Source organism: Elgaria multicarinata, chromosome 2 (genome assembly GCF_023053635.1).
Source record: "Elgaria multicarinata webbii isolate HBS135686 ecotype San Diego chromosome 2, rElgMul1.1.pri, whole genome shotgun sequence".
NCBI lineage: Eukaryota > Metazoa > Chordata > Lepidosauria > Squamata > Anguidae > Elgaria > Elgaria multicarinata.
The window spans coordinates 87,917,256-87,935,276 of NC_086172.1; the positions used below are offsets into that span (position 1 = coordinate 87,917,256).

Genomic DNA, 18,021 nt, shown 5'->3' on the forward strand with positions numbered 1-18,021 from the left:
TGGCCAACTGAGGATTAGAACCTGGAACTCTCAAGTCCAACACTCTAACCAGTAGACTACAGTTAGTCTCCTGGAGTTATGGATGAAGGTGTGAACTGTGAAATACCTAGTTCAAATATCACCTCACCAATGAACTTGCTGGGTAGCCTATGACAAACTTATATGTTTCAGATTCAGTCTCCCCTGCCTCACATCCTATTTGCATTATAGGGATAATAGGACTGAACTACCTTACAGGGTCATTGAAACAATTACTGAGATCATATAAGAGCGCTTTGAGCCTCATCTACAAAGATATACATTGCTGTAGTTCTAAATATTATTATTTATTAGTCTGCCAAGTAGTGCACAAACTTGCAAACCTCCCCTACTAAGAGTGAAAAATGTATGCCATTTATTTCTATCTCATATAATGCACTTCCCTGTTAAAGATTACTAAGCTATGTATTTGAACAGGAACGATTCTCGATGATATCAACGGCAAAAAATGCATCGCCACTGGCAGCTGCCCATGCACCTTCCAAGGCATAGCCTATACAGCTGGAGACACCTACTCCACCCCCTGCCAAAACTGGTACTGTTATAAGCTTGCTAATGATGATGAATCAGACTGAGACAGCATTGGCTAGCATATGATCAATGCAAATGTCTAGATCTTCCACCGGTGGAGCAGCTACCTCCAGATCCGAACACCAATATGCTATTTTGGTTTTGTTGAAACTCCAGCGGAGGATGGTGGCTCCTATGTCAGGGTGGTCATGAATTTGCTCTGGGTCTCAATCAGTAGTCTAAAAGAGCTATCCAAAATGCTGACCCCATTTTGCAGATAGGGCTCAGCACTTTGGATAGCTCCTTTAGAGTTCAGTGCAGAAACCACATCTTGCAAATTAGGATTCCTGTAGATGGAAACCAATGGTGACCACATAATTTGTAAATGAAAACTTCCCCTCTTGGCAATGTTCCATAAAGTTACATGAAACAGCACCATCTACTGGCCCTCACTAATTTTCAATAGTACATTATCTCTTATCTTTTTAAAAGTGAGATTAATGGTGGAAGGTGTGGGAGACGTCCTGGAGGTTGATGACATCATGTAAAGAATCCCCAAACCTCCATGAATGACCAGTCATAAGTGTGGAATAAATCCACACTTATGTAGATAAGCTCTTAGAGTGTGTTGCATTGATATGCCACTTGTATAGTTGCTTGTTGCAATTTTATGACTCTAGAAAATGTTCAGAGCTGGTCACATGTGATTCTCTATAAGTATTATTATAGTATTATTAAACTACTTCTTTGATTTTTGTAGTACCTGCATTGGAGGAAAATGGTCTTGCTTATCACTACCTTGCTCTGGAAACTGTAAAATTGAAGGAGGATTTCACATTACTACATTTGATAAGAAACAATTTATTTTCCATGGCAACTGCCTCTATGTCTTAGCTAAGGTATCTTGTTTTTTTAAAAAAAGTACTTCAAGAAGAATGTTGTTAAATGCTTTGATAAAGGAGACTTATGAATCGTAGTATAAATGCACTCTGTTGCAATACTGAATGGGCACTATCCAATAGGGCTTGTGACATTTTGTACAGTCATGTTCCATATTCTGCTCATTGTTACAGCTGACTCATTTCCCTCCATCTGAGTGCTTGGGGAAGCACTCGAGCACAAGCTCGAGAAAAACACCTGGCTTCTGCATAACTCTAGAGAAACAACTGCACACTTTTTGTGGGGGGTGGGGGGACTTCTCTGAAAAGGCGTTAACAGCAGTTCTACATTTTACTGTTTGTTTACTAAGGGAAATACCAGTGTAACATTGGACAAACGTGTTTGTCATATGTCTGTTAATCATAAACCATAAAAGGCTAGACTTATCTATGGCATTAAAACCAGTTGGTCTTAAGTGCTTAACTGAGTGCTTAAGACCCACTGAATTCAATGAGACTTAACTATTCCTTGGATATGTATGGTTGTATCCAATTATGTCTGTCTGCCAGCATAATGGACACTACTGCCCCCCCACCCCAGTATTCCTCTGTGCACCCTCCAAATCTGCTCCAGTGAGCTGGGAGATCCTCTGGATTAAAGTTGGAGAGTGTATGGAAGGCTTTAGAGGGGAGGAGAGAAAATTCCACTTGCATGAGTGGAAGTCTACTTCTGTAATCTTGGGTGTATGTAGCCTATAAAGCAGAGGTGGGCAACCTGTGGGCTGCATGTGCCCCCCTGCCTGATTTTGCAGGCCCTGCTGCCATGCTGCCAAATTTGCTGCTGAAATTTGGTGGTGCAACGGCAAAGCCAGATTTTTCTTTTTCCTGTATGCCTTGTTTTGTAGGCACACATTTCAATGGCAAATTTGGAGGCCCGGCAGAAAAGTGTGGGCACAGTGGGTCATGGGGTGGGGGGATTAGCACTCAACTCCCCCAAAAATGGCCCACCCCTGCCATAAAGAGTACTGTTTTCCATGATTCAATATTATGCCACAGATATGTGCCGCCAGTCACACCCATGCCTAAACTGTCTAAAATGAGAACATTGGAAGAGTAGATATACACATCTACTTTTGAGTAAATGTCCAGGAGGAATAATAGTATTTTTCCCCCTGAGGGCTAGCTATATGGCTTCTTTTCCCCATGGTGGTTGTGTGGTGCCACTGCACCAGTTATATGATGCAGCCACCAACCCACAGCCACTGTGGGGCAAATTGTCGAAACTGTGCCATAAAAAAGTTGGGGACTTATGCTGACTTTTCCCTGTGGAGCGAGGTCACCATGGCTCTGCTTCCATGTGACATGGTTCTGGTGTCGAGCCAAGGGCAATTCAGGGCAGATGGCGACTGCTGATTGGTCACAGGAAGCCTGGGAATAGGGCATGGGGCAGGCTCCAGTACCTGGATGGCCAGAAACCCCCACAATCCCTGCTGGTGTGGGGATTTCCCGCCCCCACCGCACAGGGGGAAGGAGCAGCGAAGCAGACAAACCCCTCATAAATTTCTCTGCCTTGCAATCAGACATAGGTAAAAAAAATTCCTATGTTATAATAATAGCAAGTTTCTTGTTAAGAAGCAGCTAGAAAGTGTGTGTGGGGGGGAGGGGTTTGACTCTGTTTGGCACTCACTCCGCCTCTCCCTTACAAGTAATTGGGATCAGATCAATACAGACCCTAGTTGCCAGACATGCCCATCGCATTAATGGTGTGTTTTTACTTCCTTTTCAGGACATAGATGGTTCCTTGGTGGTCATTGGAGAGATGGCTCAATGCGGCATTTCAAGCACTATGACATGTCTGAAGAATGCCTTCATCACTTTAGGAGGAGCCATTGTAAGTTGCTGGAGCTGTGTTGGCGAGTGCTACCAGCACTTACCAAAATAAGTGTTTTTGTCAATGATTCTTCTTCTTCTTCTTCTTCTTCTTCTTCTTCTTCTTCTTCTTCTTCTTCTTCTTCTTCTTCTTCTTCTTCTTCTTCTTCTTCTTCTTTTTGCAGAATATAAGAGTATGTTCCTGTGGAGATGTCTATGTCAATAATGTCATCACAGTGTTGCCCGTAACTAAAGGTCAGTATTCAGTTTCACTCCAAATTTCCAACACAAGCCATATGGTTTACTTGTAATGTGGACGCTCCTGCTGCTTGGATGTAATGTCTAGCTGGAGGCATGTTCTTGTTTCTTGTTTATTAGATGGCATCATTCTCTTCAGACCATCTACATTCTATGTCAACATTGTGACTTCTTCACGGGTACAAATTCAAGTGCAGCTGAAACCCATTATGCAGATCTTCATAACAGTAGATCAAACTTACCAAAATCGTATTTCTGGTACAGTACTTCCCCTGCCCTTTAACTCCTACTTTTGTTTAGTTTACTGCAAAGAGCCCTCTTTTGTCATTGGCTGAGTCTTCAAGGAATATTCACAAACATTTTAATTACAAAAAGGAAAAAAAAATGTCAGAAGAGTCTAGGGAGGAAAAGGAGCCATTTGCTGCTGTTGGAAAGAGGTCTATAAAGGAATATTACTGAAAAGGAAGTTGATACTGTCTTGAGGTTAATGCTTCATATTGGACTACTTGGTATTAAAAACCCATATCTTGCCAAAAATACAGTCCCTGGTTTCCACCCTTTTGTATTGCATGCTCCATTCTCCTGTCCTCTAGAAAGTGCATTCACTCTGGAATGCCTAGTGTTACCAAGGAACTGGGAAGGCGAAGGGTCTCTGAGCATGGAGCACTCAGAGCCACATCACTTCCAATGGCGCTGTCAGGGGTGATAATGCTGAAATGAGTTAAATGAGAACCCACCCACCCCTTTGCTTATCCACAGTGACATTAGTAGCATTGTCAGTGATGGAACCCTAGAGGAGAGGGATGTAATTGCTATCTGCAATGCTGCTCCTGCTACAACCAAGTGATAGGCAGGGGGTGTAGCTGGGAAAAGAGATGTCCTCCCCACTTCAGTTCAGCCTGGTGATTAAGTGCACTCCATCTGTCGGGATTGCTAAAATCTAGATTTGGTTCATGATGTCACTGATAATCAGTTCCAAGTCACCCACAATCTGAGGTCTGATTCTTACTATAGTTAGAATAATGGATACTAGCCTTCAGAAGGCTCTTTACATATTGTTCATTTAAGTCTGCAACCCAAGCAGAAATAGTTCTTGTTTGTTTTCCTGATCCTAAATCTCATGATGGCAGTGGCCCTAACACCCAGTTGCGGCTGGTTATCACGCTGATGATTAGATTGTTACCCACAAAGAGGGCTCTCTTTCAGCTCTGTCTACTAAGGTCTGAATCAAAGGCCCTATGGATATTTGGGGGTTTCAAAGGCCCTATGGGTATTTTTTTGGGGGGGTCTTGTGACTTCTCATTCTTCCTAGGTCTTTGTGGAAATTTCAACAATGTGGAAAAGGATGATTTTCAGACCATCAGCAGGATTGTAGAAAATTCTCCTTCTGCATTTGGAAACTCGTGGAAGACAATGGCCAACTGTGCCGATGTTCAAGACAGCTTTGAGGACCCCTGTCGGAAAAGTGTTGATAAAGGTGTTAAATTATACCTTGCCCTCTCTCAATAATGTTCCTCAAAATGCTGTACTACTTTCCCCATAAGAGGAAGGGCATCCATTCCTCTATATTTATTTAGCTCTTTATTAGTTAATTTCTATCCTGCCCTTTACCAGTGTTTCTGGGACAGTTTACAAAAAACCAAACCAAAAACAACCCTACACAATAAATAACATTAATCATAAGAATTCATTTCTACAGCCATTGTTTTTACAGGCCACACACTGCATCATAGACATAGAGTCGTTGTGTAGCCTGACGCTCTGCATGTTTAATCAGAATTAAGTCAGTTGAATGGGTCTTATACCCAACTAGGTATCAGGAATTGAAGCCTGATTATATGCAGAAGCTCCTACAAAGCCGAATTAATTTTGCTGGATTTGGGCAGTATCCAACGCTGTCCCACCATGAGCAGGGCCCACTGCTGCTTCTGTTCTGTGAGCATCCATTATTCCATTATGTAAGCTACACACCCACCACTTGTGCAACGGAGATTTAGCACTTCTGGGGGCAACCTGAATGGAGTGGAAATGCTCATTTCTGGATCTTGCTCATTTATGCAAGAAACTGCAACCTGTCCCATTCCAGAAATGAGCATTTTTCTGCTCATTTCAGGTTGCCCCCAGAAGTACTACATCTCCATTGTGCAAGTGGTGGGCACCAGTTAGATAATGGAATTGGTGAGGCTGGTTGCTCATAAGCAGACACCATTTGATTCTACCCATAATATGTCATCTCATTTGGGTGGAAAGGAAATTATTACAACAGGAGGATTAAAATTTGGGAAAGGGCCACAGATCTATGGTTGAGCACATGCTTTGCCTGCAAAAGGTCATCGGTTCAAACACTGGCATCTCCAGGTTCAACTCCTCGCATCTCCAAGGAAGGCTGGGAAAGGATCCATCCCGCCTGCAGAGCTGAGCTAGATCGACCAATGGTCTGACTTGGTCTAAGGCAGCTTCCTATGTTCTGGGAATGTGTTCTTAACATGCATTTGACAAGCTAACCAAAATAACCACCTTAGCGTTCAATACAGATAATACTGTCACTCATTTGGATGGCCCTTGCATGCTCAGAAAAAATAATAATAGCAAATTCTGAATCCCTGTAAGAAAAGACAAAAGATGCGAGAAGCAAAACGGTCTTGTAAATCATGTTGGCTATCTCCATTTTTTTCTGTTAGGAAAATTTGGGCAGCATTGGTGTGCCCTTCTCTCGAATGCAAATGGGTTATTTGCCGAGTGTCATTCCGTTAGCGACCCTGCTCCTTATGTCAAGGTAAGAGGTGGAATTAGAACTCATCTCTTCTGATACCTGGCATAATTTCAATTGTATTGAGATTTAATTAAAAGGCAGTGATCTGAGTATTCTGCTATACATTTAAACTGGCCCATGTTGTGCTCCCTTTAAAGATGGATGGACTATGGCACTCTTCCCCAACCTTGTGCCCTCCAGCTGTGTTGGACTACAGTTTCCATCATCCCCAGGTAGCGTGGCCATGGTAACTGTAGTCCAACGCTGCTGGAGGGCACCAGATTAGGGAAGGCTGGACTATGGGTGCTCAGTAAACTGTTTTGCTATGGAAGTGTTCTCCTGTGAATAATTTGTTGCAATCTGACCAGAGAACATTAGTTATTAATGGATTAGAAAAGTACTAATTGTACTAAAATCAATCATAACATCACATTATTTTGTGGAAGTGAATTGCATACATGCATTGTGTATAGGAGTACCTTTTTAAAGTATGACTATAAGCTGGATCATAGTGACCAGTTGCCCCCTGGTGGTCAGTTAAGGTTGTGAATTGGTGGTGGGGAGAATTTCTGATCAGAATGAAAAGTGTTTCCTTTATCCCAAGGAACGTAATACAAATTTCTTGGATGTGAAGGTAGGCCTTTGCCAAAGAAATAAGATTCATAGCTCACTTTCTGAGTATATGTTCAACCTTGTAGAATCAAACACGCTCTGATGGCAAAGCTGCATTCATTCCCCTTTATAAACGTCATGCATGTGTCATAAACTGACATCCTTCTCCACAAGGCTTTTCTCCAGACTGAGAACTTGTTCATATGTACAAAAAAATGTTAAAGGGAGAAGCACAAGTCATCTATGTTTCCTCCTTTGATGCGGCTTTGAATATAGGAAGCAGCTGCGATTGTGAGTAATAGTAATAGTACTGTTAGTAGTATCATCTGTCAGCGTTCCTTCCTTTAGTACTCTTGGTTATAGTACTTGCTTATGTATTTATTATTTAGAACTGTGAATATGACACCTGCAATGCCGAGAAGAGTAAAGAGGCCCTGTGCAGTGTCTTCTCTGCCTATGGCAGAGATTGTGCTGCAAGAGGAATACACTTGAAAGGATGGAGAAACGGCATTTGTGGTAGGTATAGAACATTATTCGCATACACACACCAACAAAAAGACAGATATATTTCGTTATTTAAAACAGATGCACTTAAACTAATGGAACTGTCTGGACTGATTTTAAAAAGAAATCCAATAGCAGCTGCATGCAGAGTGGCTGGCATTGTGCACTGTTAGTTGATCACTACAATTCATACTGATGGATTGCCTGAAGTTTGACTTGCATGGAATTTTCAGACAGCTGCCCTCCAACTCTTCACCAGTAATATAAAGGTGTTTGCAAAAAAAATGACAAGAGGAACCAAAACAATATAATGAAACAATTGCACTTCGCAGATATGGCATAGCTAAGCTGATGGACTTTAGTGAGCAAACCTATGACTGATGCTATAGAGCAGTTTCCCCCAACTGCTCTATTCCCAGATGTATTGTACTACAGCTCCCATCATTCCTAGTCAGTGTAGTCTTTGGGAGTATTGTTATGAGAGTTGATGTAAGCTGCTATGGAAATGTATGTCTGTTGATCTGTCCTCATTTGATGCTGAAGTCCTGATGAGCATGCAGCTGAGAGCGTTTGCTCCCAGGATTGATTCAAACAATTGATCTTGTATCCATGTGAAGCTCACCAGAGTCGCTTGAAGGAATGCATCTGTGCAGAGAGTAGGGATACATTGATTTTGTTAAATCCATTCCGTCTGTGTTTTGCAGATTGCCAGGCACATTTCCTTCCATGATCCGCTCATAGACAGAATCAGATTTTTGTAGGGCTGTACAAGAATTTTGTTCCACTTGTGCTAATGTGCATTACCGCAACTAGAACAACATTCTTGTCCGTCCCTAAAAAAAAATCGGATGCGCATTTGTGCAAGTGTGATTTTGTGCAAATCCCTCCAAAAAGTTTTTTAAAAAACCACAGTCTACAAGTCTGTGGAATCTGCACAACTCAGAAATTCCACAATGGATTCCACAAGTTGGATCCATAGACATCTGAACTCATTTGAATCCGTTTTGGATTATTTCTCTTAAATTCCTAGAGGACAGTATCTCAAGTGAATGGAGGTCTCCACAGATACTATTTCCTATTAGTTATTTTCATGATCGTGGAGGCATTATTATTATTTTTTAGTGACTGCAATCAATGGAAATGCCCCCCAAAAGAAGTTATATCTGTAGAGGACCCAGATTATACAAAATAACATTTATGCAAATCCATCCTCTGGGAACAGCATGTTCAGGCCAAATTGACTGTGTCAACCAGCTTTTAGTCAGATTGAAATCAGGGGAAATTACTTCCAACTATGTATGCATGAATGACTGCCAGCAGGGAGGCTCACTTGTTTCCTCGTAAAAGGAATTCTTCTTTGGAACTGAAAATAAGCATGCCCATGTCCATTTCGTCTAAGACCAAGAACAATTGTGCATCCCAAACTCATTCCAGCCCTTGTTTTGCTTCCCTCACCAAGATGTCTCCACGGAGTGCCCTAGAACTATGGAGTACAGCTACAAAGTGAAGTTCTGTAACAGCTCTTGCCGTTCACTGAGCGAGCCTGATACGCTGTGTGATGTTCAGATTGCACCTGTAGAAGGCTGTGGCTGCCCTGAGGGGACCTACCTGGTGAATGAGGAAGAATGTGTCTCTCTGGAGGAGTGTCCGTGTTACTACAATGGCCTGCTGATCCAACCTGGGAATTCATTCCAAAAGGACAGGGTCATGTGGTAAATTCAGATAATACTCAAAACTAGGGTGACCATATGCAAAGGAGGACAGGGCTCCTGTATCTTTAACAGTAATGTAGGAAAGGGAATTTCAGCAGGTGTCAATTGAAGAGGGTGAAATTCCTTCTCCATCACAAGAGTTAAAGCTGCAGAAGCCCTGCCCTCTTTTGTATCTGGCCACTCTATTATAGCTAGTGTAGCTTTAACTGTTGTGATGAAGAGGGAATTTCACTCACTTCAATTGACACCTGCTGAAATTCCCTTTCCTACATTACTGTTAAAGATACAGGAGCCCTGTCCTCCTTTTCATATGGTCACCCTACTCAAAACGCATGGATTTTAAAGGTTTCAATCCTCAATAGAAATAGCTTGTTAAGAGATTGAGGGCCTTGCTAGACCTACCTGCAAATCCGTGTGGAAAGAGGGGCCAGCCCGCGCTAAAAGTAGTGCGGGCCATCGCCCCTTTCTACACATAAGACGTGATGGGCTGCAGGAAGGACCCGTCTCATCCGCCATTTTTTTTTAGTTTAAAGGGGCCATGTGCGCAGGAGCGCACCAACGATAAAGGTAGGCTTTTTTTAAAAAAAGCGTTCCCCGCTCCCCCTGCCCCTGATTCCCCCCCCCCCATGATCTCTGATCCCCCTGCCCACCCGTGATCTCTGATCCCCATCCCCCCGGCTTCGTTTTCCCCATCCCCCCTGGCTTCATTCCACCCCCCCCAGGTCTGTTACCCCCCCATGTCCCCACCCTGCCTTGATGGCCGCAGCACTCCTGTGGAGCGCTGCGTACCATCCACCACTTTTCCTGGCTACTCGTGAGTAAATGCGGTAGCTGGGAAAAGCAGTAGAACAGGCTACACGCCTGCAGTCTCAGGCTCAGCCTGAGACCATGGGAAATACCGGGCCAGAGGTGGGGCCGGTTATCCCGGGCCAAGGGAGGGTTACCCCTGCGTGAGCCCGGGATCCCCTGTGCGTCATCTGGATTCACAGGGGCTGGCCCAGGGCTTGAACCGGGCTACCCAGTCATCTAGCAAGGCCCTAAGAGACTAGAGATGTACAAACAAACACATGCACCAGCACCTCAAAAGCCTAAAGGGTTTTTTTTTGTGTGTGTGTGTGTGTGTGTGTTCGTATTTGAAAAGAACACTTGAAAAAAGAACCCAAATAGCTTTTGTGCAGCCAGTTCTGCTTTGAATGGCAAAACACTGTTAACAGTGGCCATTTCTACACCAGCCTGGTATAGAGGGGAGAGGATCTCGCGAGATCCTGATCGCGAGATCCTCCTCTTAGTTCACATGTGGGTGTGACATCCCAGAAGGGTGTTGCACCCGCCATTTTAAAATATTTTTTAAAGGATCTGAGTGCACGTACGCTCCAATGAAAAGTGAGGGTTCTTTTTTTAAAAAAAAAAAAATCCCTGACCCCGCTCCCCCCGATTCCTCCCAGCCCGGTTCCTTCCCTCTACTGATCCTCGCTACTCACAGGGAGGAGGGAAGAAGCTGGGCTGGGCTGCCACACGTCCTGTGGTCTTGGGACGATCCCAAGACCGCAGGAAGAACTGGATTTTCCCAGGGAGTACTTATCCCTGGGAAAACCCTTTCTTTGGGGATCAATTATGGTTCTACACAATATACTTTGCCAGGGACTAGAATGGAATTAGGAGGATTACAGGGATGATTTATGTTATTGGCATGAGACACTTCATTCATATTTTTTATATCTCTAGCAAATGCATTCGAGGACAACTACTTTGCACTAGAAGCACAGAAACTAGGAAAGGTGAGAGATATATAGATATATAGATAGATATTTAATTTAAACTATTGCTTGTTTCTCTATGCACAGCTGAGGATTTGTTCCTCCTCAAACAACTGGGGAATCTCAGGCCTAGGAGACCAAATCCAATCCTGGCCCCTATCTGGTTTTGGACAAGCTCCATCTCCAACTCAGGGCAGGTGCCTTGAGTAGCACTTGTGCTGCTCTCTGTCATCCACGGATATGCTATGGTAGCTCCTGTACTTCCTGAAGACCAAGCTTCTGTCTACTCTCTACTGCAACCACCTAGTAACAACTTCCCACCTTACCTTTCAGGCATTGATACATATTCAGGACGTCATTCTGCATTCTAAATTCCAAAATTTGCTCTACCCACTCACCTGCTCATTGGACACTCATTGTGATTACTTCAAAACCATACTGAGGACTGAAACAGACCTGATGTGGGATTTTACCCCTTTTCTTCAAAGCAGCTGTTGAGTGGAGGATAAATTGAATTAGGGAAGTGGCACAGGGGGAAGAGGTGTTCAACCATTCTCCCCATTCTAAATCACTTCCCCAAAGGTGTTATTACCTTACAGAGGAAAAATACAGGCACAGGAGGGCTAACAGCACCTTTGGGGAAAACGGCTACTCTGACTGGGTCAGTGGAACTGGGGAGGGCATGTTAAATATACTCCTCTTGTGTTGGTTCCTTAATCTACAACTCCCCCAAAAGTGCAATAAGCCCCACTGAAGAAAAGATGCATAACAGATCCCTCTCTGGTATCTGTATTTATTTTTCATCAAGTGAGGTGAATAGCATTGTGGGGGTGAAAAGATTTAACTGGCAAAATGGTACAGGGGAAAGGGTTAAGCATCCCTTCCCCCCTTGCTGTTCCTCAATCCAATTCAGGAGGAGACATCGCCCCTTTGAAGAAAAGAAAAATACGTTGAGAGTTTTGTTCACAGATCTTCTGTAGTGTTTGTTTTAACCCTAACAGAAAAGGACCAGAGGACTGAGGTAATAAGGCTTCCAAAGGGAAGGCAAATTAAAAGGCTATATCTATGCATGCACCATGTGATTTGCTACGATTAAGAAATCTACAAGGTTTTTTATTTTACTTTAGAAAGGGCTAGCTTCCTAAGAGCAGCTATTCTTCCTACATCCTGTTTGGCAATTGGAACAGTATTATACATTAGATGTTCTGGATTTGGGAAACTGCTTAGTGTTGTTGTGCATAGTTTTACGCCACCTGACCTTCTTGCTTTGGCAATTTCCTTCCAGTTCCAGATTGTCCTTCTCCTATGTACTACTTTGACTGCACTTCTGCTGGCCTGAGTGCAACCGGATCAGAATGTCAGAAAAGTTGTGAAACGCAAGACATGCAATGTGTAAGGTTACACTCGTGGTCGTGATGCACGTATGGTAGTTATTCGACATGCTTGAGTGACGCTCTTGAATGCTGATTGGAAGTGTACATATTTACACTGCTCACAAACCACCTGGGTTGCGTTGATGAGGACAGGGCAAATATAGTCATCCACTTCATGACTACGCCTGTTATTGTTCATGTCAAGTGTGCTGTGTGTGATGTTTGCTGCCTGGCTGTTGCAGGAGGAATTAACCAGAAGTGAGGTCTAAAATATGTTTCAGCTAAATGAAAATAGATCAGTATTTTTATTTTCATGAGACCCAAACATGGTGCCTGCATATAAATGTGCAACATGATGCTTTATCTGCTTACTTTTTAGTTGGGCATAATTCTAGAAAAAATAAGCCATGGATATTGGCTCTGTGGTACTGCTAGATGTCACTGCTCTTTGGTGCCAGCTGTTTGCCCATTACCACTAGTTTTGCTGAGCAGACTAAGGCTATAGCTAGACCTAAGGTTTATCCCAGGATCATCCCTGCCTGAGCGCTGGATGCCCTGTGTGGGACTTAGATGAACAGGTTTGACCCCAGGACAATCCTGGGATAAACCTTAGGTCTAGCTACGGCCTAAGACATCCCCAATATTGCAAACCGTGGGCTTCCACCTTAATACTTCTTGAATGGGGATAAGCATTAGTCAATGAAGATCCAGCTCCTTTGTAATAGAAGCATTGGTGTTAATTTTTTTAATGAAATGGTAGAGAGAACAACTACAGTTTCTCCCATTTCTTCCTTGGTCTCCTCCCACCACACATACACCTGATGTAGTGGGCAGGACTCCAGAAGTGCCACAGGTGAGTGGGTGGGTGGGTGGAGATAACTGACAAAAGATTCAGGGAAGGAACGGATGTGGGGAGCTAGAGTTGTGCCATTTTTCACTTAGGCAAACTCAGTAGGTATGGCTATTCTTAGATGGAGAGGGCCATGATGTTCCTGTCTGCCATAGAGCTCTTAAAATCTCTGGGTTGCAATCTGAGAATCCTGCTTTGTAAACACACCATTAACTTATCTGCCAGATAATTTCCCTCCTTGGCAATGTTTTGGTTCTTTGAATGCAGAGTTCACAGGCCCTACGTTCCTGTGACTTGATCCATCTCATGTTGTTGTGCAAGCTGGTGAATAGCTAATCAAGGCAAGCTATTGCCTTCCTCTTGTAACCCTCCTCTGGCATTCCCAAAAAATTCTGCTCAGGGTGATCTCACAATCAAGAGCCATTTCAGTTCTGCTTCTGGTTCCATAAAGGGACCTTTTCTATTTTTGTAGTGCTCATCGCATGACTAGGAAGCCTACAGTCTCGAAGCACCTTGAAGGAATACATTATCACGAATCCAAGACACTCCTTTCTGGATGAATCATTGGGTGTTGGCAGTATTTTATGAATTAGCAGCATCCTGAACAGTGGAGTTTTATAAAAGTCTGCCTTTATTTCCCTCTCCTCTCCTTTATTCATTTATGCTTCCTTCTATATCAATATCTGTTTTGTTTTCATGCTCCCAGTATGTAACAGAATGTGTTTCTGGATGCATGTGTCCTGGCGGACTGGTGTCTGATGGTAATGGCAATTGTATTGAGGAGGAGCAATGCCCTTGCATCCATGGAGGAAATTTCTATAGTTCTGGCACAAATATCACCATCAACTGTAATACATGGTATAGTATTTTTCAGTGTTCTTAAAGCCATTACATAAAATAGTAAATACATGTCTTAAAAGCGTATGATGCATTGACTCAGAATAGCACAAAATCCTCCACAAAGCATCTTTGAAACTTTCTAAAGGCTTATGTAGCTTTGGACTTCAGACCATACATACAAAACTATATTTTTTGTAGATCAGTTAGTGACGACTTTATAAATGTTCTGAACCAGCTGTGGTATTTGATTTGATGTTATATTAACCTCATTGTGAGTTTGATGCCCAGCCCATAAATCAAGTCCTTTTCTAGAGATAGTCAAAGGATTTTATCACATTAACGCCTAAGCAAACATACAGCTGTCAGTACATAATACATAACCCTATTCCCATGATGCAGACATGTGTTCTTGAGCTGCATGGATTGGTGGAACTGAAGAATCCTATGGCTTTACCATACATTTAACAGAAGTTGTGGATGGGGAAAAGGATTAGGAATAACAGTTTGGGTACACCTCCAGAGAATCCTCAACAGAGGTGTAAAAGGAAGGATTCTGTAAAGCTTTGATTTCAACTGACCCATCCAGATAAATGCTTATTACCCTCTTTGACCACTGCTTTATTGAATAATTTATTCATCCATGTGTTTATTTTAAGTATTTATATTCTGCCTATAGGCAGAACTTTCCTTGAAGTGACTATTTGTGATCCTTTATATTTAATCTCTTAGCATATGCCAGAAGAGACAATGGAACTGTACAAATAACCCCTGCCAAGGAACATGCACTGTGTATGGGAATGGACACTACTTCAGCTTTGATGGAGTGAAATTTGACTTCATGGGAGACTGTGATTATATCCTAGCCCAGGTATCAAAAGAATATTGCCCCTCTCAAGTGCAATCTGTATTGAATGGCACCTCTCTGTTTTCAGTGATTATAGCTGTAATACTATACCCACTTACAGTACCTAGGAGTAAGTCCTACTGAACTCAATGAAACTTAGCTCTGACTTGACATGTATAGGCTTGTGTGCCATGGATTTCACCAAGACTGCAGAGCAGAATCTGTACTTTTCCCACTGTGGAGGAGTCTGAGCTATTGCAAAAGAAGCATGGGTCCATCACATAAGGAAATGGCATCAGTATTTGCTTGGGGAATGATGCTTTTAATGCACCATGCACCTCCATGCTCCAACCCTCACAATGAGGCTGGTACATCTTTTGCAAGTATTCCTTAGAGCCAAGTTACACATTCAGCAGAATCACATTGGAGCCTCCTTCTTGGACTGTACACTTCACCCTGCAGATGAAGGATCTCCTAACTAAATGCCTTCCTATGCAAATAACTCCCTGCATGTAGAAAATGAACACAATAGGGAGAAAACATCTTGACTAGTTTTCTCCTTGATATATAGTTTTCTTCATGCAAAGAGTTGTTTTCTTGCAGTTTTTTTAACATGGGTATGCATTCAAAAATATAGCCTCTCACTTTTATTCTGAAGTACAGACTTTGAAGGACTACCAGATGATTTTGCTCAATGTATAAATCTGCCTTTACTTGATAGGGCAGTGTTCTGTGTAGACCCTCCTAGGAGATACAGAGCATCAGCAGGGCACGTGCAACTATGCTGCATGTTGTTGCTGTGGATGGCTTGTCTTCCCTAGGATCAACAAAGAAAGTGAGGAGTGAGATTTCATTCTTAACTGCTGCAGGCCAGTTACATTAATTAGAGATGACAAGGTAGGTGGAGGATATATGGGGGTCAACAGGGTAGTTGACCATAAAAATTGGACAAGAGCATCAACTGTTATGGTATATGATTGTGTGTGTGTGTATTAGGACAGAAAGTTTCACTGTAGGGCTTGTAGAAACTAGGCGGGTGCACAAAATCTAGTGTGTTTAAATGGAGGTACAAATTTGAGAAACAGTAGGAATATAAGAACATAGGAAGCTGCTTTATACTGACAATTGGTCTATCCACCCTAGTATTGCCAACACTGATTGGCAGCAGCTCTCCTGGTTTTCAAACAATAATTTTTCCAGCCCTACCTGGAGATACCAGGGATTGAACCTGGGACCTTCTGCGTGTGAAGCAGATGCTCTACCACTGAGCCATGCCCCCTTCTCACACTCATCAAAGCCATCGATTTTGCAGAACTTACCTCAGCTTGGGTGTCATATTCTTCCTTCTCAGGAATACAGACCCTAGTGGGATGGATACTGAGATGAAGATGGTAACATAAGTAAACCGCCCAGAGAGCTTCGGCTATGGGGTGGTACACAAATGCAAATAATAATAATAATAATAATAATAATAATAATAATAATTCAACATGCTCTTTGTTTCTTTTTCTAAGGACTTCTGCCCCAATAATCCCCAGCCAGGCACATTCCGAATTGTAATTCAAGACACCGCATGTGGGAAATCCCTGACTGTTTGTTCCTTGAAAATTAGCATCATCGTGGAGGTAAGTCCAGAATCAGCGCAACAAATGGAAAACTGCAAAAATGTATGGTCGTGTAATGGTATGTTTGTGGTAGCTTACCTGCATCCATTCCCACCGTCTGTTACATACCTCACCTAGGTTTTAGATCTATAGCTGTATTCATCTGTTGTAGCCAAAAAAAGAAAGAAAAAGTTATATGTAGAGTTCCCATTGAAATCCAGAATTGGATTATTGACTGGATTTGAGGGACCCGAACCTCTAAGCAGGGGGTGGGGGGCAGAACCTCAGGCTTGGGTGCTAAATTCATGCTGCCTGGGGTCACCATCTATCGCTCTGGGGTCCCCCAGAGGACCACTCACCCCATTCATGCTCCCATTTGCTTGCATATCACTCACAGACTATGCTTCCCCTCATTCACACACAGGCTAAACATTTTGCTGCTTGAGGTGAAGGACAAAATGGTGCCCATCCCACATGCAGAAGCTGACTGGACCGACAGTTCAATTTTACTTCAATACTGTTGATGGGACCGCATCCTCAACCACTCCTGAGGGCAGCAGTCTAACATAGGGCAGACTTGTGCACCACACAAATCTCTGTGCTGCTACACCTTGCTGCTGCTCCTCTTCCAGTATCCACCTCCTGAGGCAGATGCTTCATTCTGTCTAGTGGCAGGACCAGCCTTGCACAGAGCCATACCACATTCTACACCCATCATACCACACCATCTACAAACTCACATGTACACACATCACCATATATGCATGAACATATAGATTGTGTTCAAAGGTTATAGTTGTATTATAATAATCAGTTTTCATTTCAGCTGCACCTTTGATCTTCCACATTATTTATGTCTTGTTCTAGGATAGTGAAATCAGACTTCTAGGAGGGAAAATTGAGGAGATAACCAGCAAGCCAGACATTGAAAAGCACTATAACATTTATCTCATGGGAATTTATATTATAATTGAAACTTTTCATGGCATTACCTTCCTGTGGGATGAGAAGACAACAGTGATTGTGCAAGTGGCACCTTCTTTTCAGGTAGGGGCAAACATGGCTGCCGCGGTGACGATCTCCACACGGGTTCATATCACTTCCATTTAGAAAAAAATAAGAGTACATTGTCATATATGAAGAATGCGCACATGTCTATTTTGCACTATGAAAGAAAAGTGTGTTAGTCACACACATGTGTCCACATCCTTTTTTTCCCTACAAGGAAGTCATATCTCAGGGGAAGGGCTTTGCCATGAGTGAAGCAAGCCACCATTGTCAGCCAGTGAAGACTTGGCCCTTTTTCCAGATTGCAAGTGGTTCCTTATGGAGTTCCCAGACTATTCTTGTAAACGGTAAAAATGAAAACGAAATGCACACATCAGTCAGAGCCCTTGAATATATTAAGCTTTCAAAAAATGGACTTGTACCCTTTTTTATTTCTTGTCCTTTTTTATGGTTTAGGAAGTATTTATAATTTTATAGTTTCGTGTAAATATAAGAGTTAGGGTACAATCCTATGAAGATAGTCCAATGCAGAGTATCAAATGCAGGGTGGCTGGAGTGTGGAGGCGATCTTCGCCACCCCTTTCCGCCCCCCTGAATTTCTGCTAGATGGG

General features: G+C 42.8%; 1 protein-coding gene and 1 non-coding gene across 2 annotated transcripts in view; one reads left to right on the forward strand and one right to left on the reverse strand.

Annotated features, from left to right (window-relative positions):
* Nucleotides 1-18,021, forward strand: part of LOC134393381 (mucin-5B-like) — a 75,501-nt gene that overhangs the window by 18,985 nt on the left and 38,495 nt on the right. The window contains exons 8-22 of the mRNA XM_063118408.1: nt 457-574; nt 1,310-1,448; nt 3,214-3,318; nt 3,482-3,551; nt 3,675-3,812; nt 4,867-5,031; nt 6,236-6,330; nt 7,308-7,434; nt 8,882-9,134; nt 10,860-10,912; nt 12,183-12,283; nt 13,821-13,972; nt 14,684-14,822; nt 16,313-16,423; nt 17,270-17,449. Coding sequence (XP_062974478.1) covers nt 457-574; nt 1,310-1,448; nt 3,214-3,318; nt 3,482-3,551; nt 3,675-3,812; nt 4,867-5,031; nt 6,236-6,330; nt 7,308-7,434; nt 8,882-9,134; nt 10,860-10,912; nt 12,183-12,283; nt 13,821-13,972; nt 14,684-14,822; nt 16,313-16,423; nt 17,270-17,449 — 1,946 coding nt within the window. The remainder of the gene's footprint in view (nt 1-456; nt 575-1,309; nt 1,449-3,213; nt 3,319-3,481; nt 3,552-3,674; nt 3,813-4,866; nt 5,032-6,235; nt 6,331-7,307; nt 7,435-8,881; nt 9,135-10,859; nt 10,913-12,182; nt 12,284-13,820; nt 13,973-14,683; nt 14,823-16,312; nt 16,424-17,269; nt 17,450-18,021) is intronic.
* TRNAV-CAC (transfer RNA valine (anticodon CAC)) lies at nt 16,006-16,077 on the reverse strand. The gene has a single exon. It is a non-coding gene; the product is annotated as a tRNA-Val (tRNA).